Genomic DNA, 26,869 nt, shown 5'->3' with positions numbered 1-26,869 from the left:
CCAGCCTGGGTGACAGAGCAAGACCCTGCCTCAAAAACAAACAAACACCTGAGTAACAAAAGAATAGATATGGTAGCTGCTCAAGTAGTGATGGAGTACACTGAACTATCCTCTACCTGTGTGTGTGTTCAAAAATTTCCAACTGAAAGACAACATGTTCACATTGAACTTGTTCCCACCCATTACCACTCCACTGCTAGCATTCTCCATTTCAGTTAATGGCAATTCCATTCTTCCCACTGCTCAGACCAAAAACCTTGGAGTCACCCTTGACTGCTTTCTTTTGGTCATACCCCCACCTCCAATCAGTCAAGAAATCCTGTTTGCTCCATGTTCAAAATATATTCAAAATCTGACTACTTTTTTATCACTCCATTGGTATCACCCCAGTCGCCATCCAGGACACCATTGTCTCTTGCCTGGATTATTATTACAATAGCCTCCTAACTGCTCATCCTACTTCCCATTCTCCCCTACCCCCATAGACATTCACAAGACCAGAATGAAGAGTGATCCTTTTAGGATGCAAGGTAGATCATGTAATTCTCTGTTCAAAAACCTCCAATAGATGCATCCTCCATTCAAAGAAAGAACCCAAGTCTTCACCAAGGTCTACAAAGCCTGCAACATCTGGCCCCCACCATTATCTTCCTGTCTCATTTCCTACTATTCTCTACCTTTTTTTTTTTGAGACGGAGCCTCGCTCTGTCACCCAGGCTGGAGTGCAGTGGCCGAATCTCGGCTCACTGCAAGCTCTGCCTCCCGGATTTACGCCATTCTCCTGCCTCAGCCTCCTGAGTAGCTGGGACTACAGACGCCCACCACCTCTTTTTTGTATTTTTTAGTAGAGACAGGGTTTCACCGTGTTAGCCAGGATGGTCTCAATCTCCTGACCTCATGATCCGCCCATCTCGGCCTCCCAAAGTGCTGGGATTACAGGCTTGAGCCACCGCGCCCGGCCTTCTCCACCTTCTTAAACTCATTTCATCCATACTGGTTCCTCATAGCTCCTCAGGTATGCCAGGCATGCTTTCATCTCAGGGCCTTGGCTTTTCCCCAGAATAGGTGCACGACTCACTCCCCTCGCCTCCTTCGAGTCTTTTCTCAAGCGTCACCTTCTAGTGAGGCCTACCCTGATCATCCAACTCAGCACTCCTCATCACCTTTCCCTCCTTTATTTTTCCTCCATAGCTTTTATAGCTTTTATCACCTTTCTACATATTATTCTTTTAATAATTTCACTATCTCCCTGACCAGAATGGAACTCTATCATGGGCACTGTTTTATCTCCTGTACCTAGAATAGTATCTGGCATACAGAAAGTATTCGACTCAAAAAATATACATTCAACTGAATTGAGAGAATCTGGATAGGAGAAAATTATGGTGCTCCCTAGAAAAATATTATTTTTGCTAAAGTATAAACACAGTGGACAATGAAGAAGAGGGTTAAACAAAATTTCTTATAAAAATAAGGGCACTTTACTTGTCTTTCATTTCTAAAACAACTGGAATTTAAGGAAGGACAGAAAGGAGTCTCATTTTATGGATGGAGAAATCAAGGCCCTGGAAGCTTGTTCTAAGCCATCCAATGAGTTAAGGTTTTCCAATGCTTCCAATTAGATTATAATTCTAACAGGTCTGACTAAAAGTCCTTTCTGGTAAATTGCACAATCTTTATAATAGCTACCCTTCTAAAGCAGCTTGGATTCCCTACACATTAGAACTCCACTAAATATTAAAATTAGTCACTAAGTCTGAGCAACCTAATTTACCGCTCTGTTTAATCCTACCCTTTCCTATTTCAGCTCCACTGGCCTTGACTTGAAAGTAAGTAACCAAATATAATTCATTTAGGAAGGAGGAAATTGGAAGGCAAGAAATGATATAAATAAGCTGCCAGACCAGGATCTTGTGTGAACAGGACACCAGCACTTCCAACAACACCACATAGAAGCTAAAAGAGGGGTTGAGCCTCCCAACCCTTGTCCTGGGAGCTTCAAGTATGGTGAGGCATAATTTTTATTAAAAGAGTTTACAAACAGAACTATTAAACACACACACACACACACACACACACACACACACACACCCCAAAAAAAATACACTCTCCACACCCACCCACAGATAGGAATGTTGGCTAAGGGCTAAGGAATCCCTCAATAACTGGGACTGATGGCATTAATCCCCACAGCCTAGAGCTGAGACAGGCTCTGTCTTCATCACTGTCCTGGGGCCAGCAAGTCTAAGGCAAAAACCTGCTGGGAGGATTAAAGGAGCTCCAGAAAGGAAGAGATCTTTCAGGTTGAGGTTTCTGCCTAAGGTCCATGAGGAAGGTCCCTAGAGTTAAAGGCACATTATTGGAGAAAAGGCCCCTGGATGTAGAGAAGAAAGGACTCTTCTCTGGCACCAACAGCAATAAAATTTACTGGTTGAAAACATCCTGAATCTGGGAGAAGGAAGAAGCTTTATATATAAATCTCTTCTAGTCTCTTGTTCTCAGTTGAGTTGGCAGCCTGTCTCTTTTCTAGTCTCTTTAGCTCTCAGTTGAGTTGGTGGCTTGTGTAGTAGAATAAGGAAGAGTTGACAATAGCAGGGCAACCAAAGTTGGAGGCTGGACCACAGGAATCTGGAATCACATGCTATGGGTTGGCCTCAGGAGGTGAATGAGTTTCCTGCAGTGTTTGGCAGAGGCAGGCCTAGGACTGCTATGTGGCAGTGACTGATTCCCCAGAGAGAGCAAGGCTAGTTTCTCACTGGCACCCAGGGACACCAGTACCTGTAGGATAGAGAACAGATGATAGAACAGAACATGAGGCTCAGAAATGGTGGTGTCTGGGGCAGGTGCAGAGGACTTTCATTTACCCAGAAATTCCCACTTGAGAAGAGGAAGAAAAAGGAAATGGGCTCTTGAGGACTTGGAATAGACTGAATGGGAGAGGAGAAACCTTGGATATAGGAATCATCAGGACCAGAAGTCTACTTCCATTCTCTTTGGTTATAGACCATGAAACCAAGGCACTAAGGGATACATATACATGTCCCCAGGAAGACTTGATGAATGCAGCAGTAACTCACAGTAAGCCAAAAGGTCTAATTCCGAGCCTTCAATGCAGACCAGTGGGTTCTAACCTCATTACCAACAAGAATCCCATTAATTATTTTCCCCATGGATTGAACAAGATTCCTATAGGATCTTCACCATCAGCCAGGCAAAGTGGCTCATGCCTGTAATCCCACACTTTGGGAGGCTGAGGCGGGGGGATCATGAGGTCAGGACATCGAGACCATCCTGGCTATCACGGTGAAACACCATCTCTACTAAAAAAAAAACAAAAACAAAAAAAACAAAAAATTAGCCGGGCATGGTGGCAGGTGCCTGTAGTCCCAGCTACTCGGGTGGCTGAGGCAGGAGAATGGCGTGAACCCGGGAGATGGAGCTTGCAGTGAGCCGAGATCGTGCCACTGCACTCCAGCCTGGGCGACAGAGCAAGACTCTGTCTCAAAAAAAAAAAGAAAAAAAGATCTTCACCATCCTCTCAAATTTCTGTTCTGCATGAACTTCCCAATGCTACCACTTTGAGATGTCATAATTTGTATTACCATATGTAGATATGTGTGATTTCCAATGGGCTTTTTTTTTTTTTTTAAAGACAGAGTCTCGCTATGTCACCCAGACTGGAGTGCAGAGGCATCATCTCAGCTCACTGCAATCTCCTCCTCCCAGGTTCAAGCGATTCTCTTGCCTCAGCCTCCCGAGAAGCGGGGATTACAGGCACCTGCCACCATACCCAGCTAATTTGTGTATTTTCAGTAGAGACAGGGTTTCACTATGTTGGCCAGGCTGGTCTCAAACTCCTGACCTCAAGTAATCTGCCCATCTCCATCTCCCAAAGTGCTGGGATTACAGGCAAGATCCACAGAGCCTGGCCTACTGGGCTCTTTATATACTGAAAATTGTAGTCAGGCAGGGTGGCTCACACCTGTATTCCCAACACTTTGGGAGGCTGAGGCAGGTGTTCGAGGAGGTCAGGAGTTCGAGATCAGCCTGGCCAACATGGTGAAACCTTGTCTCCATTAAAAACGCAAAAATTAGCCAGGTAAGGTGCGTGCCTATAATCCCAGCTACTTGGGAGGCTGAGACAGGAGAATTGCTTGAACCTGGGAGGTAGAGGTTGCAGTGAGCCAACATCGTGCCATTGTACTCCAGCCTGGGCGACAGAGCGAGACGCCATCTTAAAAATAAATAAGTAGGCTGAGCGCAGTAGCTCACACCTGTAATCCCAGCACTTTGGGAGGCCAAGGAGGGCGGATCATGAAGTCAGGAGATCAAGACCATCCTGGCTAACATGGTGAAACCCTGTCTCTACTAAAAAAATACAAAAAATTAGCCGGGCGTGGTGGTGGGCGCCTGTAGTCCCAGTTACTCGGGAGGCTGAGGCAGGAGAATTGCATGAACCCAGGAGGCGGAGCTTGCAGTGAGCCGAGATTGCGCCACCGCACTCCAGCCTGGGAGACAGAGAGAGACTCCGTCTCAAAAAAAAAAAAAAGTAAATAAATATATAATAAAAATACAAAAATTAGCTGGGCATGGTGACAGGCACCTATAGTCCCAGCTACTCAGTGGAGGCTGAGGCACAAGACTCGCCTGAACCTGGGAGGTAAAGGCTACAGTGAGCTGAGATTGCACCACTGCAATCTGACCTGGGATACATAGTGCGATTCAGTCAAAAAAAAAAAAAAAAAAAAAAAAAAGAGCAGTTCACACCTGTAATCCCAGCACTCTGGGAGGCCAAGGCAGGTGGATCACATGAGGTTGGGAGTTTGAGACCAGCCTGACCAACATGGAGAAACCCTGTCTCCACTAAAAATACAAAATTAACCAGGTGTGGTGGCACATGCCTGTAATCCCAGCTACTCCGGAGGCTGAGGCAGGAAAATTGCTTGAACCTGGGAGGTGGAAGTTGCGGTGAGCCAAGATCACGCCATTGCATTCCATCCTGGGCAATAAGAGTGAAACTCTGTCTCAGAAAAAAAAAGAAAAAAGAAAAAAGAAAATTGCGCAGAAGAGGCAGGATAAAGTAGTGGTTAAGAGAATGGGGTCTAGACTCAGACTTCTGAGTTCAAAAGCCCAATCCTACACACTGTCCTTGTAACTTGGACAAGTTATTAAATTATTTGTACCTCAGTTTTGTCATCTGCAAAATTAGGATGGTAATAGTTTAAACCAGAAAATAAAGGTAAAATGCTTAGCATCGTGCTTTTCTCATGGTAAGTCTAAAAAAAAAGTCAGCACCTTCGTGGCACACAGAGTAAAACTACTCTATCTCAGCATCTCTTAGTCTTCCCTCATCTCCCTCCTGCACAGCTCTAGAAGAGATCAACTGTGGTCCTTGAGATCTCAGACATTTCCCAGCCCACTGGAGCCCTCTTCTAGCTCTCTTCCCTTCTCTAAGGCTGGAGATGGTAATTGGAAAACTCACTCCAAGACACTGTCCCTGGGAGAAACACGGCATAAGTTTCTGGATGTCCTGATTCCAATTCCTTACAGATGATCTCAGATAAATGTTGTGAACTATAGGGGCCCTGATCATCATGGTTCATAAGCACTGTAGGGTATACCTGATGGATGCCAGGCTCCTGTTGCAGGCTCCGGAGGGCAATGAGGGCGGCCTCCTTCACATTTGGCTGGGGGTCTCCACATGCCATCTCTAGGAGTCGCTGGGGTACTTGGCACTGTAACAGCTCCTCTTCCAACCCTTCAGGTCCCAAGTTGCCCAGAGCTGATGCAACATTGCGCCGGATACCAGCCTGAGGATCTCCAAGCAGCTGGGTCATACTGGGCACTGCAACTGCCAGGGCAGGTCCCAGAGGACCAGCCTGATAGGTTGCATTGCCCACAGCAAAGCTGGCACTGCACCGCACAACAGGATCCTTGTCTCCAAGCCCAAGCAGCAGAAGGCTGAGCAGTCCAGACTGGCTCTGCAGTGCCCCACGCAGGGCCATGCTGTGTTGGAGCAAGTGTCCCAGGAGCCTATAAGTGTGTGCCCGCACAGAATTCTCTGGGTGGCCCAGGAAGCTGCGCAGGGGCCGATAAGATTCATCAGAGCCAGCCAGAAGCTCTTGGATAAAGGACAAGTAGCTGGGAGACAGGACCCTGGCAGTATGGGCCAGCAGGGAGAGAAGGTCAGAGGTCAGCAGTGGCTGGTCACTCAGGAGGGCAACTGAGAGAAACGAGACAATGGTTCTAGGGGAGGCAGCCACTGTGTTCACAAACTGATTGAGAGAGGTGGGATCCGTGAGCGCCAGGCGTGTGAGGAGGCTGATGGGCAGCTCCACTTGCGTCAACGGAAGATGGTAGCAGCAGACCTGACAGAACAGGAGGTAAAACGATTCAGGGAGAGGGAGAGTAAATGCAGCTAGAAAGAAGCCCAAAACCTGGGAGAGACAAAAGCCAAGCTATGGTGAGAAATGCCACAGAGAGCTGGAAGTCCCGCCCCACAGCACTCCACATGAGATACGATGTGGAGCCTGAGAGAGCAGGTTCTTTCCAAGATCATTCCTTACTTTGCAAGGACTCGGTCTCTGCCTTCAAAGACCCACTGTGAAAAAACAAAAAGAAACACCAAAAGAACAAAGACCCACTGTGCAATGCCAAGAATTGCCAGAAACATGATTTCTGGCCAAGGAGCTGAGTCTTCAGTGCCTAGAGTAGGATGTTCTCCCCAGTAAGCACCAACAGAACCAGGTGACGGACTGATGGAGAGAAGGAGGCACCAACCCAGCTTCCACCACGTGCCTCTGCATAGGCCTGAGTACTGTCTCCATGCCAACTTTTGAGTCAAGCCAGCTGCTCCACACTTACAGGGGCCTAGAAGAGCTCTGGAGCTGCTGGGAAGTAAATTAGAGGATATAAGGTTGGCTATCTTCCTCTCCCACCTTCATGCTAGCTGCCCAAGTACCTGCAGCAGATGGGCTGCAACTTCTGAGTCCCTGAGGTCGGCCAAGATATCTATAAGGAGGTCAGCATCCACGTCCAGCGCAAAGGGGAAGCAAAGGAGCTGGCAGACAGAGAGCACCACGACAGGGAGAAACTCAGACCCATGAGGCCTAAGGAGAGGAATGTCGAAGAGACTTGGTCTTGTTCACTTAACTTTTATCATTCCTCCCTCCCTCCTCCAATTCCTTTGCCCAGCTCCTGTTCTACAATCTCAGCCAGTACTTAGGTTTCCAGCCTAAACCTGATCTCATCTTTCTTGCTTCATAGCTCAATCTGTCAGTAACTTTTTTCCTGCCTTCTCTCTCCCTCCCCATTGCTGACTCTGTGGCTCTTCTTCTAGCTCAAACTCACGCGTGGCGCAGTTGATTCAGGAAGCTGGGGCAAAGCAGATGCTTCAGGATGGACATGAGGATACTTCCATGCTGGGACAGGCAGCTCAGGCATAACTGGGGCTCCTGGGTAAAGGTGGCCATGGCCAGGCTCAGCAGGGCTGCCATGCCTGGGAACACCAAAAATAGAGACCCAATGGAACAGGCAAGAGGCCCAGATACCCCTGCTTCCCCACAGTTCCCAGGGCTACACCTATTCAGTCCCTTCCCCATCTTAGAGCAGCTCTAGTGCAGACACCGCTTCCTGTCTCCAGGCAAAAGCAAAAAAAAGAAACCTCTGTGGGTTAACCCAGTTCTGGGCTGCCTCCTCTTGGAAATCAATGCACTCCCAAAAAGGATACTGATAGAAAGATACCCTGGGGAGAAATCAGTGTCCAGTCTGGCTCTGGGCTTGGTGGATTGGATAGCAAAAGCTCCCCTTCCTGTGCAGATGCCTCCTTGGGGAGCCTCAGGACCATGGAGAAGCGGTGCCACAAAACGGTCCACATTTCTGAACTGGCCACATCCCTGATTAGGCCAGCCTTCCCCTGCTAGAGATAAAAGTGAAAGAGGGCCGGGGGAAAGACAGAAGTCAGGAGTTCGAATGCTTTTATTCATTCCTGTCCCTGACTTACAAGGAAAGGAAATCCCAGAAATAATTCCTTCCGCTTTTCCACCTAGTATTTCCCGGTTGTCTTATTTCACTTTGTCAAACCTTAACCCTCTGACTTCACAACTCATGTGTATGTCTGCTGAAACCCAGGGAATTCATTTTATCCCCTACTGGATCCCAGGGGATGCAGCAAATGGTTTCCTTCAAAGGGTCGGTACTGAGGGCAGGCAGGGAAGTTCCAAGGCTATCACAGGCACAGTAGCTTGAGAGGGGAGGCTGTGGGTTGCTTCTTCATTCCTCTGGTCCAGAGGCTCCCCAAAATGCCCAGTTCCTCTCCCTTTACTTCCCATCCATCCCAAGATGCATCTGTACCTCAGTGAGGAGCTGCAACAGAAGGATGAGGAGACCATCATAGAATCCACAACTACCTGGTGGAGTCAACCGAACCTGTCAGAGAGAAACAAGAAGAATGCAGGTGCCTAAGAGGAATGGGGTGGCCGTTAAACCAAGGCAGGTCAGTGACGGTGCCATGGAGGGAACAGATTTGAGAGTCAACCGGAAGGTAGAATATATGGGGTCTGGGGGAACCATTTGGATAGGGGAATAATGGGGAAGACAGAACAGTCACTGATGACTCCCAAAGTTCTGACTTAGACTCCTGGAGGATTGTTAGTGCTATCACTAGTGATACAACCTGTCTGAAGGCTAACTTAGTCTAGAAAAAGCAGATTAATACTATTACATCGGTGTGTCTATCTTTCAAGTGTGTTGTGGGATAACATGTGAAAATGTTTTATAAATTATAAAGAATTCAGCCGGCGTCGTAGCTCACACCTGTTATCCCAGCACTTTGGGAGGCCGAGGCGGGTGGATCACGAAGTCAGGAGTTCAAGACCAGCCTGGCCGACACAGTGAAATGCCGTCTCTACTAAAAATACAAAAATTAGCTGGGCATGGAGGCGCGCACCTGTTGTCCCAGCTACTCAGGAGGCTGAGGCAGAAGAACTGCTTGAACCCAGGAGGCAGAGGTTGCAGTGAGCCGAGATTATGCCACTGCACTCCAGCTTGGCAACAGAGTGAGACTCCGTCTCAAAAACAAACAAACAAAAAAAGAATTCTACATATATAACGGATGACAGGCCGGGCACAGTGGGTCATGCCTATAATCCCAGCACTTCAGGAGGCGGAGGCGGGTGGATCACTTGAGATCAGGAGTTCGAGATCAGCCTGGCCAACATGGTGAAACCCCATCTCTACTAAAAGTACAAAAAAAATGAGCCAGGCATGGTGGTATATACCTGTAATCCCAGCACTTTGGGAGGCTGAGGCGGGTGGATCACATGAGGTCAGGAGCTCGAGACCAGCCTGACCAACCTGGAGAAACCTTGTCTCTACTAAAAATACAAAAATTAGCTGGGCATGGTGGTGTGTGCCTGTAATCCCACCTACTCGGGAGGCTGAGGCAGGAGAATCACTTGAATCCAGGAGGCAGAGGTTGTGGTGAGCCAAGATCGCACCATCGCACTCCAGCCTGGGCAACAAGAGCGAAACTCCATCTCAAAAAAAAAAAAAGGATGACAATAATTTGATTATAAAGTCTATCCTTCTTTTTACAAAATGAAGGAAAGATGAGTTCCAAAGGGTCTAAAAATGAAAGGAAAAAAAGTCCTGGGAAATGAGAAAGCAGAAAGAAGCCTACATAATGGACTGATTTCCTGAAGAATTCACAGGATGTCAGCCACCTTTTCCATCTGTTAAGAAGAACAAGTGGGAAAAGCAGAGTGGAAGCTGTAGTCAGAGGTGAAGAAATTATGCATTAGGAAGGACTCTGCCAAGAGCATGAGCTTCTGGAGGAGGAGAATGAAGCAGGCAGGGTTATCACACTACTCAGAAAACCCAGGTTAGTCACCCTTCCTCTTCCCTTCCCTCCCTCACTCTCTAGAAGCCCTGCATATTAAAAAGAAATCTAAAGTCCGGATCAATCTGGGTTCAGAGGGGCCTATTATCTGGCAACAAATCTAGAAAAGGAAGGGCTCCTTGATTCCTTTTCCATTCCTCAGTTTACTCCATGCTTGCTACCATTTCAGTCTTTTCCCCTTGAATGCAGTCCTAGTGTCTGACTCAGAGAAAACATGCCTGTGCCCTCCCTGGGGGGCCTCACCTCTGCAGGGGCAGACAAGGCATGTGTGGCTGCAGCCATCCATTCCATGGGCTGGAGGTCAAAGGTCACCCCTTGCTGACCAAGCTGTCCCAATAGACAGGCTGCTGCACTCTGTGGGAGAGGTAGAAGAGGAGGAAGAATGTCCAAATCTAAATGGCATTCAGAACAGGCAGAGAGGATTTATGTCTCTGCCAAAAGAATGCCTCCAGAAACATGCAAATTGGATAGTGACTCCCCAACTTCCACAAGGGGTAGATGCTAGGGTGAAAAGGGGAGAAGGGTGAAGGTTAAAAACTTACCACAAGAGAGACGACATGCGAATGAGTAAAGAGAGTAGCAACGTCACTGCCTAGCTTCTCCATTCTGGAATAAAGAGATACATCAAGGGATGCAGCAGTATTAAAGGAGGTTGGCAAGCGGCCTCCCCTCTCCCTTGCATGACGTTCTTCACCTAGGCTGCATGTCTACCTCCAAGGCACAAAGTTGATGGGAGTCTAGGTCTGTTCTTTGTAGAGAAAGCTTCACACTCTCTATCCCAATTCCTCCTAAGGATAGGCTGTAGGGTACCATTCTCCATATTCTTTGTGAGGGTTAGCTATGTGGCTAGAAGACTTCTGTGGAGACACCCTACTTTATGACTTACCCACAAGGCAGGTTTTGGAGCCGAAAGACAAGAAGGGAGAGGAAGTAGAGTGTCACTTCAGTAGACTCTTCCCAATCTACTACCTTTACCTACAAAGGAAACCTAAGATATCAGAACAATCTCTGGTTGAGACAGTGGGGCCGCCAGGGGAAGCCCACCTGTGCTGCTGGCTTACCTTGCCCTGAACCAACACAAACAGGGATTCCAAGGCCAGGGGCTCCTGCCCTAGAAGACGGCACAGGCGCTCACTGACAAGGCAGCAGGAGTACAGAACCTGAGAGAGAGGGAAGGAGTCTGGCAGTGAGGCAGAGCAGGCCCTGGGATCCAAGATTGAAGGCTCAGCTGAAACACCAGCCAGCCCCTCAAAAGATCTGGTACCCACACTTGGGAGTGTGAGAGAACCCCCTTCTGCCTCTTGCTGTGAGAGAGTGAGACAGGGACCGTTCTCGGTTCTGCTGATGACTGGCTAACAGTGGGGTCCTCTCAGTTGAACAGATTTAAAAGCAGAAAGGGGTCTTCCAAGGGGTTCTCTCAATTGGTCTCTCTCAGTCTCTCTCTCTCTTAGTCCTCCTCTCTTGATCTGTCTCTCTGTTTCTCTCTCTGTACTGGGAGTTAAAAATAAAGCTGTGATGCCAGGAGTTAAGAGAATTACCTTGAGAAGGTGCAGGCACAGGATGGGATGCTGCAGGCCAGAGATGAGGGATGGCCTGAGCTGGCTGCTGTCTTCAGTTAGCTGATTTGCCAAATGCCAACAGACCTATAGAGACGTACCTGAAGGCTCAATCCTATCCACATTATTACAACCCTATCCCTCTCATATGTCCAAAATGATCAGGACTCTCAGTTTCTTCCTAGTCACTCTTCCCACCATTCACCAGAAACCTCAGACCCCATTTTATTCCCAGTCTTCATTACCAACAGAGAACCAAAAGTCATGGCATAGTTTGGCCCCAGTGTAGCCAGGTACAGAGGAAAGGATTACTGACCAACAGGGATCAGGAAAGCTGAATCCTCAGTCCTTGAGGAAGCATCAATGGAGGCTTCAGATCAGCTGCCCCACCACCTGGGCAGTTTATCACTGTGCTCTCTCCCTCACCAACTGGCCATGGGCTCTGGGATTCTGGCTATATCACGTTCTACAAATGGCCCAGGGTGGGAGCATCTGTTTCTGGAAGTACTAAAGGAGGGGCTTAAAAGCTTGTTTTTCTGTCTTTCTGAAAAACTGGGGCTAGCCTCCCCAACTCCTCTGGCAGAAGGGATGAGAGGAACAAGCAATTGTAGCTCGGACCTGCTCCTTGGCATCCCAGCAGTCGGGCAGTCCCACAGGAGCAGTGCATACGGCTGCGAGGGCAGAGGAAATGGCTCCAGGTAGATCCTCACTCTGCTCTCGCAGCGGCTGGCTCACTTGTGGGGCTCCTATGGAGAAAAGCAAAGAGTGACTCCAAAGGCCTGAGGCTCTTGCCCTAGACAATAGCACCAGTACTCACTGATATGGCAGCAGGAGTAGGGAACCTAAGGGAGTGGGAAGAATGCAGGATGAAGTCTGTTTGTTTCCCTCAGATCCCCATTCATCCTCTCAGTTCACAGTTATTTACTGAGCACCTACTAAATGCCAGGCGCTATCTAGGTGATGGCACTAGAAAGAGCAGAACCTGAACTATGCAACAAAGAAGTCAAGAGAACCTCCCTTCCCCACTCAGGTTACCTGGGGGAGTGTGGACAGGGAGCTGTGGAACTGTCAAGCCATGAAGGAGCCCATCCAAGACAACCTGCTGTGTCGTCAGCAAGCTGGAGTAAAAGGCTTTGGAGATGGCCTGGCTGTTCCCATCCATGGCTTCACACAGGACAGTAAAGCACTAAAGGAGACAAGTGCAGAGGTAGCATCAGGGCATCAGAAGACTGGGCTTAGTGTAAAAAACAAGAAACCCTGAGGATCTGAGGAAAGAGGACAAAAACCCAAGCAAACACGTGTCTAATTTTAAGCATTCTTCACACCAAAAATGCATTATAACTGCCTTCATTCATGCTTCAAGGACAATAATTTTAGGTGTCAATCCTTCTATTCTCTGATCAGCTGCTCCCTAGATGATGTTTCTCAAAGTGTTTTTTATAGACTGTGAGTATGAGAATTCCTAGCGGTCAGGTGCAATGGCTCATGCCTGTAATCCCAACAGGGGATTGGGAGGCTGAAGCAGGTGGATCGCTTGAGCTCAGAAGTTTGAGACCAACCTGGGCAACATGGCAAAACCTATCTCTACTAAAAATACAAAACAAAAATAGCCAGGCCTGGTGGAGTGCACCCATAGTCTCAGCTACTTGGGAGGCTGAGGTGGGAGTATTGCTTGAGCCCGGAGGGTGGAGGTTGCAGTGAGTCAAGATCATGCCACTGCACTCTAGCCTGGGTGGCAGAGAGAGACCCTGTCTCAAAAAAAGAAAAGAAAAGAAAAGAAAAGAAGAAATCCTAGGGATTCCTGGGTCCCTCCCAACTCAGTCCTATTGATTCAGAATTTCAGGAGGTAATTATTCCAACTCCCCATTCTATTCATAGCACATGACATGAGAAGTGCTGGCCAATAACATGAGTCACTGCTGGCCAAAATTTAGGTTAGACAGTAAAAGCTTTCTGACTTGAAAGGGTGAGGGATATTAAAACAGGAAAACAGGATCTCAAGTTTGAGTGAATGCTAGCTTTAGGCAGGAAGTAGTCCAGATTTATGTTCCCAATTACCAGTTTTAACAATGACCAGGCAATTATTTACTTCCTTACACATACATGTTCCTCTCTATCTCCTCTGAGGTTAATCAGAATACAGCTACTTTCTCATTCAATCCTCCATTCTCCTGTCCCTTACCTCCAGGGTCTAGGGAAAAGAACTGAATAGTTTACTAATCCTCAGGACAAACAAGGTTAGACAATACTAGATGATCTGCAAGTCTTTTCAAGAAGAAGTAGTTCTTTTTGTGGTGCCCTGAAATATGCCAAACTGCTTAAAGCCTCTGGGCCTTTATATATGTTACTCCTTCTGTATAGAATTTCTACTTTGTGCCTCATTTACGTGGCAAACTGCAATGTATTCTTCAGATGCTAGCAGAGATGATTTCCTTCTTCGAGATTTCTTCTATGATGCTCCAAATAGTGTTAACTGCATCTTCTTCAGTGGTTAACTGCATCTTCTTCATAAAATACAGTGGTGCTCCTGTATTATATGCAAAGTTCCAATGTACTTTTCACTGTTGTCCCTAATCCCTTTACCTCTCCCCTATTAAATTATCCCTAGTCCCTTGAAGGCAGGCACTTTTTCTTACTCACATGGCATATGGCATGGTGAGAATTCAACAAATGTTTGTTGGATTAACTTGATCTGACCCTACATAGTCGTAAGAAAGGGGATGGGAGAAACACGGGGAAAGATAGGAGATACAGAAATCTGGAAGTGGGAGCAGATTACCATGAGGCTGTCCCTCCGCAAAGTCTGCTCAGAGTCATCTGGTTGGGCCAGAAGTTTCCCCAACAGGTCCAGAAAGAGGTTGGCAGCTTCCTGAAATACCTGTAGGCTGGGGGTGGAAAATGAGCCCATGATTTCTTACCTCTCTACTAAAAGCCTGGATGTGGTGAATCGGTCAGTTCTGGGCAGGTAGGAGAATCTCTGCAAAGGGACCCATCAGAACGTTCTCCCTTCTCCCTTGCCACACACACACACATACACACACACACACACACACACACACAGACACCCTCCAAGCCCCTTCTTTGACATTTTATCTAGGTTATTCACATATTTTTTTTTCTTTCTTTCTTTAATCCACTTGGCTTCCTGGAACATGTTATTTACATCTTGACCTTTCCATTTTAGGACCATGGTGACTGCTGACTCTTAGAACCTGTAAGTCTTGAGGCCAAGTTGGAGCTGTCTTAGGGTCCTTAAAAGGACTATGAGTGGCCACTCAGCTGATTCCTAAACCTGTAACAAATCACAGCTTCTTCATATTTGGCCTGTTCCTAAATGGGAAGGGCACATGGGGTAGAAAGAGAAGCCAAACTTGCCAACAGTGCAAAAGCACCTCTTATCCTACCTGTCACCTGTCTGGCTCCTCTCCAGATTGAAGGTACAGGCAAAGTAGGCCTGAATCACAGCCATCAGGTCCCGTAAGAAAGTCCCATACCAAGATTGCTGCCCAGGAAAAGGAGAAGAGAGGAAGGGCAATGTGGAGGATGGAAACAAAGAATAGAAAAAACAGTAGAAAGGGTCTATAGAGACCCAGTCAAGTTGATCAAACAGAAACGGACAGAAGAGAAGTATAGGCAGAGAGAGAGTTCTAGGGGTAACAGAGAATCTGCCAATGGGCTGTAAACAGCCTGGATTAAATGTGTCTTGTTTGGCCTGAATAGCACTTTGGAGTATAGGAGGTTCTATTTTTCAAAAATCTTTTTCTCTAAATTCCTTAAAACCACCCAAGATTAATACTCATTAACAAAGTGCAGCTTTCCAGCTGCCTCAGCCTAGGCCCTATTAAGTATTTACACTGACTCTGAAATATTCCCCATCCTCTCAGCCCAGCTACAGTAGGACACAGAAGGGGGAAGTAGAGGTTTGGCCCCAAACACACTGAGTCTCTGTCCCAGCTCTTCCACTTGTTATCTCTGTGACCGTTTACAAATTAGTAACTGTGTATGAGTTATCTTTGAATTTTAGTACTCTGCTCTGTAAGATCAGGTCAATGAAGCCTAGGATCTAACATCTCAAAACACAGTGCTCTAAATATTTAAAAATTACACATAAAAATTTGGGTTTCTACCTTTTCTTAGAAAACTAGAAGATCTGGCAATACCAGGCCCATATTTCCCTGTGGCAACAATGGGCTGGAGGCTGAGGAAAGGATGCCTCTACTCTGTTTAGAGTAGGCATGTGAACTCTAGTTCATCATATTCCCCACTACTCATATAGTCACATGCATAGCCTACTTCACAGCTGACATTATCTGCCTGGCCCCAGAAGGCATTAGAGTTTGCAATTAATAGTTTATTAACTAGAAAGAAGAGGAAAGAAAATAAAAGGCAGTCAGACCAAAGACAGATGGCAATCTGAATGAGATAAATCCAAGAAAAAGAACCTCTGTGAGTCTTCAGAGGCTCCTGTCTTGGTGCTTACCTGCTGGAGGCTGTTGCTCTCCTGACTGTGCCTGAGTAGACTGAGCGGCAGCCCAGGAAGCCCTGCCTCCCGGCAGAAGGAATACAAGGCAACAGAGTCACTGCAGCTGGAGAGAAGACTGCTTAGGACCCGGAATGCAGGCAGGATGTGGGAAGCACCCTCCAGGATGCCTTTCAGGATCTGGGTGACATGAGGGAAAGAAGCAATGATTGATATTTTCAGAAGTAAAAGAAGGAGAGCTACATATACCAAGTATCCCCAAGGAGCTGGCAAAGCAGACCAAATGCTTGCATTCCTTTCTTTGCAAGTCTGAAACACAGAGAAGAAAAGCAGGGAAACGGGGACTATACCAGGGAAGAAGACAATAGATGGTCAGGTTACCTGACACAGAACACCAGTGACCAGGGGGTAGGGGCCTCTCCTCAGGATCTCTGTCACACTAAGTGCCATTCCCATCTGCTCCCTCCCTTCTCCAGCCCTTTACCTTAAAAACAAAAAACATGTGCACTGCACATGCTTCTGAAAATTCAAAACAATGCATATAAAACAATATTATTCAACCATAAAAAGACAAAACAACATTATTCAACTCTAGATCAGGGTTGACAAACTATGACTCACAGATCAAATGTAGCCTAACACTTATTTGTATACAGCCTGCATGCTACGGATAGTATTATATTTTTATTATTTATTTATTTATTTTTCTTTTTTTTTTTTTTTTTTTTTGAGACGGAGTCTCGCTCTGTTGCCCAGGCTGGAGTGCTGTGGCCGGATCTCAGCTCACTGCAAGCTCCGCCTCCCGGGTTCCCGCCATTCTCCTGTCTCAGCCTCCCGAGTAGCTGGGACTACAGGCGCCCGCCACCTCGCCCGGCTAGTTTTTTGTATTTTTTAGTAGAGACGGGGTTTCACCGTGTTAGCCAGGATGGTCTCGATCTCCTGACCTCGTGATCCGCCCGTCTCGGCCTCCCAAAGTGCTGGGATTACAGGCTTGAGCCACCGCGCCCGGCCCTTATTTATTTATTTTTCGAGACAGAGTTTCACTCTTGTCCTCCAGGCTGGAGTGTAATGGCATGATCTTGTCTCACTGCAACCTCCGCCTCCTGGGTTCAAGCAATTCTTCTGCCTCAGCCTCCCAAGTAGCTGGGATTACAGATGCCCACCACCACACCTAGCTAACTTTTGTATTTTTCGTAGAGATGCGATTTCACCATGTTGGCCAGGCTGGCCTCAAACTCCTGACCTCAAGTGATCTGCCCATCTTGGCTTCCCAAAGTGCTAGGATTCTAGGCGTGAGCCACCATGCCTGGCCAGTATTATATTTTTAAATGGTTATTCTTCAAAAGAAGAACATTTACACCAAGTATTTTATAATATGCCATTAGCTTTTCTAAATGATGGCATTTGCTCATTTAATATTTACAATAACTGTGAAATAAATAGAATTAGCCATTTTATAGATGAAGAAACTGAAGCTTCTACATAGGTCAAAGAAGCAGTCAAAGATCACACAGCTAATGAGTAGTGCAGCTGGAATTCCACCAGAGGGAGTCTTATCCCTAAAGGCAGAGCTTTCAGTCCGACTCCCCACACTGCAAGTTATCCAACACTAGGAAGAAAACCTGTTAGTGCCAAAAGACAAGTGCAAAGTGCCAAGCCAATTCAATAAGGAAAGGAGAGTTCTTTTCAACAAATGGTGCCAGGACAATCATATATCCACATGCAAAACCGATCAACTTAGATCCTTTCCTCACATTATACGCAAAAATTAGCTCAAGATGGGTCAAAAACCTAAATGTAAGAGCTAAAACTATAAAACTTTTAGGAAAAGAGAAAATCTTTAAGACCTTGCATTTGGAAAAGATTTCGTATACACAACATCAAAAGCACGGACCACAAAGGGAAAAAACAGTAATTGAACTTAATCAAAATTCAACATTTTTTGCTTCAAAAGACACTCTTTTTTTTTTTTTTTTTTTTTGAGACGGAGTCTGGCTCTGTCGCCCGGGCTGGAGTGCAGTGGCCGGATCTCAGCTCACTGCAAGCTCCGCCTCCCAGGTTTACGCCATTCTCCTGCCTCAGCCTCCCGAGTAGCTGGGACTACAGGCGCCCGCCGCCTCGCCCGGCTAGTTTTTTGTATTTTTTAGTAGAGACGGGGTTTCACCGTGTTCGCCACGATGGTCTCGATCTCCTGACCTCGTGATCCGCCCATCTCGGCCTCCCAAAGTGCTGGGATTACAGGCTTGAGCCACCGCGCCCGGCCTAAAAGACACTCTTATGAGAAGGAATGAAAAGACAAACCACAGACTGGGAGAAAATATTTGCAAATCACCCATCTGATAAAGGTCTTATGTTGAGAATATACAAAGAAGTCTTATACAACTCAATAATACAAACAACCAAATTAAAAACTGAGCAAAAGACTTGAGATATTTCACAAAGAAAATATACAAATGGTGAATAAGCCACGAAAACATGTTCAACATTCATCATTAGTGGAATGTATATTAAAATAACAATGAGATACTACCTCACACTTACTAGAATGGCTACAGTAAAAAAGTTAGACAATAACAAGTGTTGACAAGGATGTGAAGAAACAAGAACCCTCATATAATACTGGTGGGAATGTAAAACAGTACAGCCACTTTGGAAAATAGTTCAGCAGTTTCTTAAAATGTTAAATATAAATTTACCATATGACCAGCAATTCTACTCCTATGTAGTTACCCAAGGAAAATAAAAACATATATCCAGGCCGGGCGCGGTGGCTCAAGCCTGTAATCCCAGCACTTTGGGAGGCCGAGATGGGCGGATTATGAGATCAGGAGATGGAGACCATCCTGGCTAACACGGTGAAACTCTGTCTCTACTAAAAAGTACAAAAAACTAGCCAGACATGGTGGCGGGCACCTGTAGTCCCAGCTACTCGGGAGGCTGAGGCAGGAGAATGGAGTAAACCCGATAGGCGGAGCTTGCAGTGAGCTGAGATCTGGCCACTGCACTCCAGCCTGGGTGACAGAGCGAGACTCCATCTCAAAAAAAAAAAAAAATATATCCATACATAGACTTGCTTGTGAATGTTCGTAGCAGAATTATTCATAAAAGCCAAAAAGTGGAAACAACCCCATACATCAATGTCTAATCAACTGGTGAGTAGATAAACAAAATGTGATATATCTATGTAACAGAATAATAACCAGCTATAAAAAGAGGAATGATGATTAACTAAATGGGGGCTGGGGGCAGTGGCTCACACCCATAATCCCAGCACTTTGGGAGGCCAAGGTGGGAGGATTATTTGAGCCCAGGAGTTCCAGACCAGCCTGGGCAACATGGTAAAACCTCATCTCTACAAAATATACAAAAAATTAGCTAAGTGTGGTGGTGCATGCCTGTAATCTCAGCTACTTGAGATGCTGAGACACGAGAATCCCTTGAACCAGGGAGGCGGAAGCTGAAGTGACCCGAGATCATGCCACTACACTCCAGCCTGGGTGACAGAGTAAGACCCCATCTCAAATATTAAAAAAAAAAAAAAAAAAAAAGATGCCGGGCGCAGTGGCTCATGCCTGTAATCCCAGCACTTTGGGAGGCCGAGGAGGGTGGATCACAAGGTCAGGAGTTCAAGACCAGCCTGGCCAAGATGGTGAAACCCCATCTCTACTAAAAATACAAAAAATTAGCCAGGCATGGTGGCACGAGCCTGTAATCCCAGCTATTCTGGAGGCTGAGGCAGAGAACTGCTTAAACCTCGGGGGACAGAGGTTGCAGTGAGCTGAGATCGTGCCACTGCACTCCAGCCTGGGCAACAGAGCGAGACTCTGTCTCAAAAAAAAACAAAAAAATGAAAATGGGTATGAGGGATTTTATTGAGGTGATAAAAATGTTCTAAAACTGAACTATGATAACAGTTTTAAAATTGGCGAATTTACTAAAAATCATTTATCATACATCAAAAAAGTATAAATCTTATACATAAATCATACCTGAATAAAGTGATACAGGGAACATAGTTTAGCGAGTACCCAGGAAGGAAAAGTACTGTGTTTCAGACGAGCAAAGTAAGGTTTTGCAGGAGGGAAGACTAACTTTGCACTAACTTTGAATGCTAATTAAGCAAAATGTCTTTCCCCACCCCCCTGCAAAATAACCTTATTCTTCTCACTAGTGTACCCGTAGTACAAAATCTTGTATATGCAATTGTTAGTTATAATTTCATCAATAAAAAATTAGTGAAAATGTGTTTTCCCTCATTATGTAAGTACTTAACATAATATCCTCCATTTTTGCCTATTGGCTCACAATGCCTAAAATATTTATCATCGAAAAAGTCTGATCCCTGTTCTAGTAGGTATTCTTCCCTTCAGAAACAGAAACCCGAGGGCTGCTCTTTCTGTGTTACTAAATGAGGCTGGCAAACCTCCTCAAACTAAGCAGACAGATTGAAGAATTAGAAAAGGACACACTTTCTCTTTCTCCTGAAGTCAGCGTATTTCAACACTCCATCTGTGAAAATAGTCTTGATCCCATCCACAGTGTTTTTCTGCCCATTACCTGCCCTCCAGCCTCATGCAGCTGACTCTGGATGCGCTGGCAGAAGTCAGGATTGCACAGCAAGGTGAGAGGAGCCTTCAGTTGAATAGGCACAGACTCAGTGGTCTCCAGCAGGTGCTGCCACTCATTGTCACTGTCTGGTTCCTGAGGCAGAGGGGAGTGGAAGGGGTCAGGAGTAGTGTGTAAGTCTAAGGTAGTAGATCCCAACCAGTAGAAACCATGGGGAATCATGAAGTAACTGCAAGGAGCCAGGGACTGCTTTAGCACAGATGTAAATCTTCAGTCACCTGCTAAAAAAGGTACAGCTGGCAGTCCGTGAGGGGTCTTGAAGAGTCTCTTGGAGAACACTGGCATGTGTGCATAAAGACATACTTAGAAAGATGTCCACTGCAGCATGGTTTGTAATAATTTTAAAAAGGAAAATATTATAAAGTCAGTCTAAGGGAATAAGGGATTATAAAGTTATTCTAAGGGAATAAACCAGGGTCCATCCATATTGGAAAATACTATGAGGTTATTAAAAAGATTGTGAGGGCCGGGCGCGTGGCTCATGCCTATAAACCCACCACTTTGGGAGGCCGAGACTGGCAGATCACCTGAGCTCAGGAGTTCAAGTCCAATTAGCTGGGTATGGTGGCACACGCATGTAATCCCAGCTACTCAGGAGGCTGAGACAGGAGAATTGTTTGAACCCAGGAGACAGAGTTTGCAGTGAGCTGAGATGGCGCCACTGCACTCCAGCCTGGGTGACAGAGCGAGACTCCATCTCAGAAAAAAAAAAAAAGGGCCAGTGTGAGCAGTAGCTCACACCTGTAATCCCAGCACTTTGGGAGGCTGAGGCAGGCAGATCACCTGAGGTTGGGAGTTCGAGACCAGTCTGACCAACGTGGAAAAACCCTATCTCTACTAAAAATACAAAATTAGCTGGGTGTGGTGGTGGATGCCTGTAATCCCAGCTATTCCGGAGGCTGAGGCAGGATAATCACTTGAACCCAGGAGGCAGAGGTGGCAGTGAGCCAAGATCACGCCACTGCACTCCAGCCTGGGCAATAAGAGTGAAACTCCATCTCAAAGACAAAAAGATTGTGAGGCTGGGCATATTAGCTCATGCCTGTAATCCCAGCACTGGGAGGTCGAGGTAGGAGGACTGCTTGAGGCCAGGAGTTTGAGACCGGCCTAGGTAATATAGTAAGGCTCTGTCTCTTTAAAGAAATAATAATAATAAGCCCGGTGCAGTGGCTCATGCCTGTAATCCCAGCACTTTGGGAGGCCAAGGCAGGCAGATCACAAGGTCAGGAGTTCAAGACCAGCCCAACCAACATGGTGAAACCCTGTCTCTACTAAAAATACAAAAATTAGCAGGGCGTGGTGGTATGCGCCTGTATCCCAGCTACTCAGAAGGCTGAGGCAGGAGAATCACTAGAACCCGGGAGGCGGTGGTTGCAGTGAGTCGAGATTGTGCCACTGCACTGCAACCCGGGCGACAGAGCAAGACTCCGCTTAAAAAAAAAAAAGAAATAGCCGGGCATGGTGCCATACACCTGTAGTCTCAGCTACTCAGGAGGCTGAGATGGGAGAATTGCTTGACCCCATGAGTTCAAGGCTGTAGTGAGCCATGATTGCACCATTACATTCCACCCTGTTGTCCAGGTGACAGAATGAGACACTGTCTCAAATAAATAAATAAAAAGATTGTGGTACTGAGGATGTATCACTTATGTAGTATTCCTACAAAAATATATACAACCTGAATCTATTCATGAGGAAATAATCAATTTGAGGAATATTCTACAAAATAACTGACATGTACCTCAAAACTATCAGTCATTAAATACAAAGACAGACAAGAACTGTTCCAGATTCAAGGAGACTAAGGAGGCATAACAACTAAACACAATGTGTGGGCTGGGTGCAGTGGCTCACTGTAATCCCAGCACTTTGTGAGGCCGAGGGAGGTGGATCACTTGAGTCCAAGAGTTCGAGACCAGCCTGGACAATATGGCGAAAACTTCTCTCTAAAAAAAATACAAAAATTAGCCAGGCGTAGTGGCAGGTGCCTGTTAGTCCCAGCTTCTCAGAAGGCTGAGGCAGGAAAATTGCTTGAGCTCAGGAGTCGGAAGTTACAGTGAGGCGAGATCGCACCCATTGCACTCCACGCTGGCAACAGAATAAGATCCTGCTAAATAAATAAATAAACAAATAATGTAATGTGTGATACTGGATTGGATCGTGGAGCAGAAAAAAAATTTTCATAAAGCACATTACTGAAGCAATTAGCAAAATTTGAATAAGGATTATAGATTATTAATCTATCTTAATAGTATCATATCAATGTTAAATTTCTGACTTTCATAATTGTACTGTGGTAGTGTAAGTGAAGGATCTTGTTTTAGGAAATATGCACTAAAGTATTTAGGGGTAAAGGGGCATGTGTACAATTTACCCTAAAATGATTCAGAAAGATGCTATGTCCATAGGGAGAGAGAGAATGGTAAAGCAAAGTAGACAAAAGTTTTACAACTGATGAATTTGGGGTAAAAGTGTTGGGTGTGGTGGCTCAAGCTTGTAATCCCAGCACTTGGGAGGCTGAGGCAGGCAGATCAGCTAAGGTCAGGAGTTCGAGACCAGCCTAGCCAACATGGTGAAACCCCATCTCTATTCAAAATACAAAATTAGCTGGGCGTGATGGCACATGCCTGTAATTTCAGCTACTTGGGAGGCTGAGGCAAGAGAATTGCTTGAACCCAGGAGGCAGAGGTTGCAGTGAGCCAAGATCGTGCCGTTGCACTCCAGCCTGGGCAACAAGAGAAAAACTCCATCTCAAAAAAATAAAAAGTGTTGCTATGGTTGGAATGTTCTGTCCTCTCCAAAACTCACGTGTTAGAAACTTAATCCCCATTGCACCAGTGTTACGAGGCAGCGCCTAATCAGAAGTGTTTAGGTCACAAGGGCTCTGCCTTCAAGAATGGACTGATGCTATAAGAAGGCCTTGCAGGAGTGGGTTCATTCTCTTCTGCACTTCTGCAAAGTGAGGACACTGCATTCTTCCCCTCTAAAGGACTGGGCATTTGGGGCACCCTCCTGGAGACTATGACCCAATCTGCTGGTACCTTGATCTTGAACTTTCCAGACTCCAGAACTGTGAGAAATAAATTTCTGTTCTTTATAAATTACCCTGTCTTAGCCATTCTGTTATAGCAGCACAAAACAGACTAAGACAAGGGTATACACAGGAATTATTTGTGGTATTTTCAAAATTATTCTTTAAGTTTGAAATTATTTCAAAAAAAGGCAAAACTAAAAAAAAAACATATTAATAAAATATTGTAGACCGGGCACAGTGGCTCACGCCTGTAATCCCAGCACTTTGGGAGGCTGAGGCGGGCAGATCACCTGAGGTCAGGAGTTTGTGACTAGCCTGGCCAACATGGTGAAACCCTATCTCTATTAAACATACAAAAATTAGCCAGGTGTGGTGTTGGGTGCCTGTAATCCCAGCTACTTAGGAGGCTGAGGCAGGAGAATCGCTTGAACCCAGGAGGCGGAGGTTGCAATGAGCCAAGATTGCACCACTGCCCTCCAGCCTGGGCGACAGGGTGAGACTCTGTCTCGAAAAGAAAAAAAAAAAAAAGGATTATGGTAAAACTACATGCTCTGGTGTAGAAAGATCCCAGATTATACGGTGAAAGAGGTATGATGCAAAACAATACATATAATAAAACTCAGTAATGTAAAAATAGCAAACTATAAATGTCTATGTGTGCTTATGCATGTGTGTGAAATTACAGAAAGTTTGGAAGGAGACAGACTAAATTAATAACACTAGTCACCTTGGAGACTGACCCAGTGAGGACTTTCATTTTTACCTATGTGTTTCCATTTTAAATAATTATATTTTCAGATACTGTGCAATTAAAATCTATAAATGAATAATAAAGCAATACTTTTTAACACAAAGGGAGCTCACACTTACGGAGCTGGGAATCACTGTTCTAGAAAAACATCTACTAGACCCAACATCCCATGAAAGAGACAAAGTCAGTAAGAACCCCTAGGGCTCACCTCATTTTCCAGGTCCACGGCATCAGTGCCCCGCTGGCCCAGCACCTCCGGCCTCTCCTCTGGGAATGCTTGTCCACAATCTGGGGTGGTCCAGTTTTCCCTGCCAGAGGAAGCCAGGGAGTAGAATGGGTTCCAAACCTAGGAGTCTTAGGGTTCATTAACTTGTCCCTCTCTGTAGGCCCATGATAGGAATGAGAAAAAAGCCATATAGGATTGACTAGAGGAGACTTCTTTCTGGGATGTAGGATATGACCAGTACAGGATATGTTGACTACTACACAAATATCCTTAACTGTCTTCTTATTTTAAAGCTTATTCTCGAGTCTACTTTGCAGTTTTCACCTATGGCTCTCAACTCAAAACAATCTTCCCTCTTGGATGGAGATGATCCTTTCCCTTTCAGCCAACCTTTCAGTCAATGTACATAAAGAAGAGAAAGTCCCCAAGTTTCCTGATGAATCAGAAAAACATCTATAATTAGAATCCAAGAACCCAGGACTCAGACTCTCAAGGCTCTACCCATATTTAGGCAGTGGCTAGTGACAGGGACTATTTTGTATTTGCTTTGACTAGCATCAAAGATATGCAAGACACCTCACCCTATAAATACCTAGCTATACCCTTCTCACCGAGGTGCAGGTGGCGCCTCTCCAGTCTCTGACTCAACCCAGCTGCTCTTCATTCCTGAGGCTAAGATCCCGGCCAGGAGGCTTGATTCCTGAGGAGTGGCCCCGAGTCTGGGCAGAGGGGCTGTGCCAGGAGCCACCTTGCTGGTCTTGTCCTCTTGCTCAAGGGCAGGTCCTGTGTTCTGATGTTTCTATGGGAGGTAGGGGGCAATACTGGATCAGAGCTATTTGGTTGCCATAGGACAATATGAATGCTATTCATGGCCCTTCTCCAACCCTTAAAAGTCACCCTCCTCCTCTAACTCCCCAGTCACTAGCCTGGTCATTTCACATATTTTCGTCTGCCCTACACACCTTCTTCATGGCCTCCTCAGCCATGCGTTTATAGGCCTGAGTCAAGATGCGAGACTGATTACCCTTGGGGGCCAATCGATGGGCCTGTTCGTCCTTTAGGACCTGAAGTTCTGGGGGTAGGCGGCTGGTGAATGGAGTCCCCAAATCTGGACCTGCTGGCTCAGTTATTACTGCAGGGAGGGAAGAGGAGGAAGACATGATCATGGGGGCCGTAGTCCCTATGTCCACTTGGCCAGGGACAACTTCAGTGTCTCCAGGCTTCTGTGGAAGAAGATCATTTTGAAAAAGTGACAGAGAGAGAGTGGGGTTGCAAGGGAAGTGGCAAAGGTTAGGCAAAGGGCTAGGAAGAAAGTTCAACCTGGTGGAGGACAGAGGATACGTTAGATCTAGATGGTCAGGGAAGGGAAAGGGAAGTAGTCTGGAGGAAGTACTGGGAAGTACAAGAGCCCTGGGAACCCTGACAACTCACTGGTGACATGACCAGCAATAAAGGGGTGATGTAAGAGGTCTGGCCAGGACAGTCGCTGCCGGGGGTCTTTGGTGAGCAGTCCCTGCAGGAAGTTCTACAGAGAGAAAAAATAGTCCATCAGTCATTCTTTCCCTTCCCTTAAGTCTCTCTCTAACTTATCAGCAGAACTGGCAAACCAAGAATCCCATATCCATTCTCACAGCAGATAAGCTGCTCTTGATCATGCCCTCTGAAAACTTTGTTCAGGTCCCATTTTCCTGGCCGAAATCATGGACAGACCACTGTTTCACCTCCTAGGGCCAGGACCCTAAATCCTGCTCACAGACATTTTGTAACCCCAGAAGTAAAAACAAATTTTAATGCACCAACTTTGTAAAGAAGGGAGAAAAAACACTGGGAGAAAGAGATGTCACCTTCATAATGATCTTCAGACAGCAAACATTCAAAGAACTCCCAAACTATTCACGCTGCCCTCCCTTTGACGATGGTTTGTTTGTGGCTGGGTAGGAACAGATGCATTTTTGGTAAAAAGCACACTCACACGCACAAGTAATTGTGTGAAGGTGTGTTTGGGAGTACTCAAAAACAGAAATCTTTTTGCAAGTCTTCAGAGGTGGAGAGATAGGGAGACAGTCTCTGAAAAGGATATACCATAACAGAAATCTTTGGGGAAATCCTCAACTGGGCCTCAAATAGGAACAGAGGTACTAGTAGATTATGATCACTGTTCTAAAACAAAGTGATCTGTATAACTATGGATCTTGCTGGAGATACCTGCGTATCTGCCCATAGGGAGAATAAATATCCTATGCACACCTCCTCTAGTTAAGGTTCCTTCATTTAGATTATTCTTGACAATTATTTGGG

At 46.0% G+C, this 26,869-nt stretch overlaps 1 protein-coding gene across 10 annotated transcripts in view; it reads right to left on the bottom strand.

Annotated features, from left to right (window-relative positions):
- Positions 1-1,911: 1,911 nt before the first annotated feature.
- STK36 (serine/threonine kinase 36) overlaps positions 1,912-26,869 on the bottom strand; it is a 31,305-nt gene continuing 6,347 nt past the window's right edge. For 8 of the 10 annotated variants that reach the window (XM_031651538.1, XM_031651532.1, XM_031651536.1 and 5 more), the window contains exons 7-27: positions 26,003-26,096; positions 25,534-25,703; positions 25,183-25,370; positions 24,554-24,653; positions 20,492-20,635; positions 15,935-16,114; positions 14,859-14,956; positions 14,234-14,339; positions 12,490-12,640; positions 12,073-12,200; positions 11,437-11,541; positions 10,960-11,058; positions 10,785-10,873; positions 10,441-10,504; positions 10,142-10,252; positions 8,353-8,427; positions 7,744-7,918; positions 7,351-7,498; positions 6,962-7,109; positions 5,622-6,368; positions 1,912-2,778 (exon numbers count right to left, since the gene is read on the bottom strand). In XM_031651538.1, the coding sequence (XP_031507398.1) occupies positions 2,635-2,778; positions 5,622-6,368; positions 6,962-7,109; positions 7,351-7,498; positions 7,744-7,918; positions 8,353-8,427; positions 10,142-10,252; positions 10,441-10,504; positions 10,785-10,873; positions 10,960-11,058; positions 11,437-11,541; positions 12,073-12,200; positions 12,490-12,640; positions 14,234-14,339; positions 14,859-14,956; positions 15,935-16,114; positions 20,492-20,635; positions 24,554-24,653; positions 25,183-25,370; positions 25,534-25,703; positions 26,003-26,096 (3,264 nt within the window). In that variant the 3' untranslated portion in view covers positions 1,912-2,634. The remainder of the gene's footprint in view (positions 2,779-5,621; positions 6,369-6,961; positions 7,110-7,350; positions 7,499-7,743; positions 7,919-8,352; positions 8,428-10,141; positions 10,253-10,440; positions 10,505-10,784; positions 10,874-10,959; positions 11,059-11,436; positions 11,542-12,072; positions 12,201-12,489; positions 12,641-14,233; positions 14,340-14,858; positions 14,957-15,934; positions 16,115-20,491; positions 20,636-24,553; positions 24,654-25,182; positions 25,371-25,533; positions 25,704-26,002; positions 26,097-26,869) is intronic. The other 2 variants (XM_031651539.1, XM_031651540.1) reach the window with 2 other exon arrangements.

The sequence above is a fragment of the Papio anubis genome, chromosome 10 (genome assembly GCF_008728515.1).
Source record: "Papio anubis isolate 15944 chromosome 10, Panubis1.0, whole genome shotgun sequence".
In the NCBI taxonomy this organism is placed as follows: Eukaryota; Metazoa; Chordata; class Mammalia; order Primates; family Cercopithecidae; genus Papio; species Papio anubis.
Note: the sequence above shows the minus strand (reverse complement) of the source record. Positions and strands in the feature narration are given on the sequence as shown.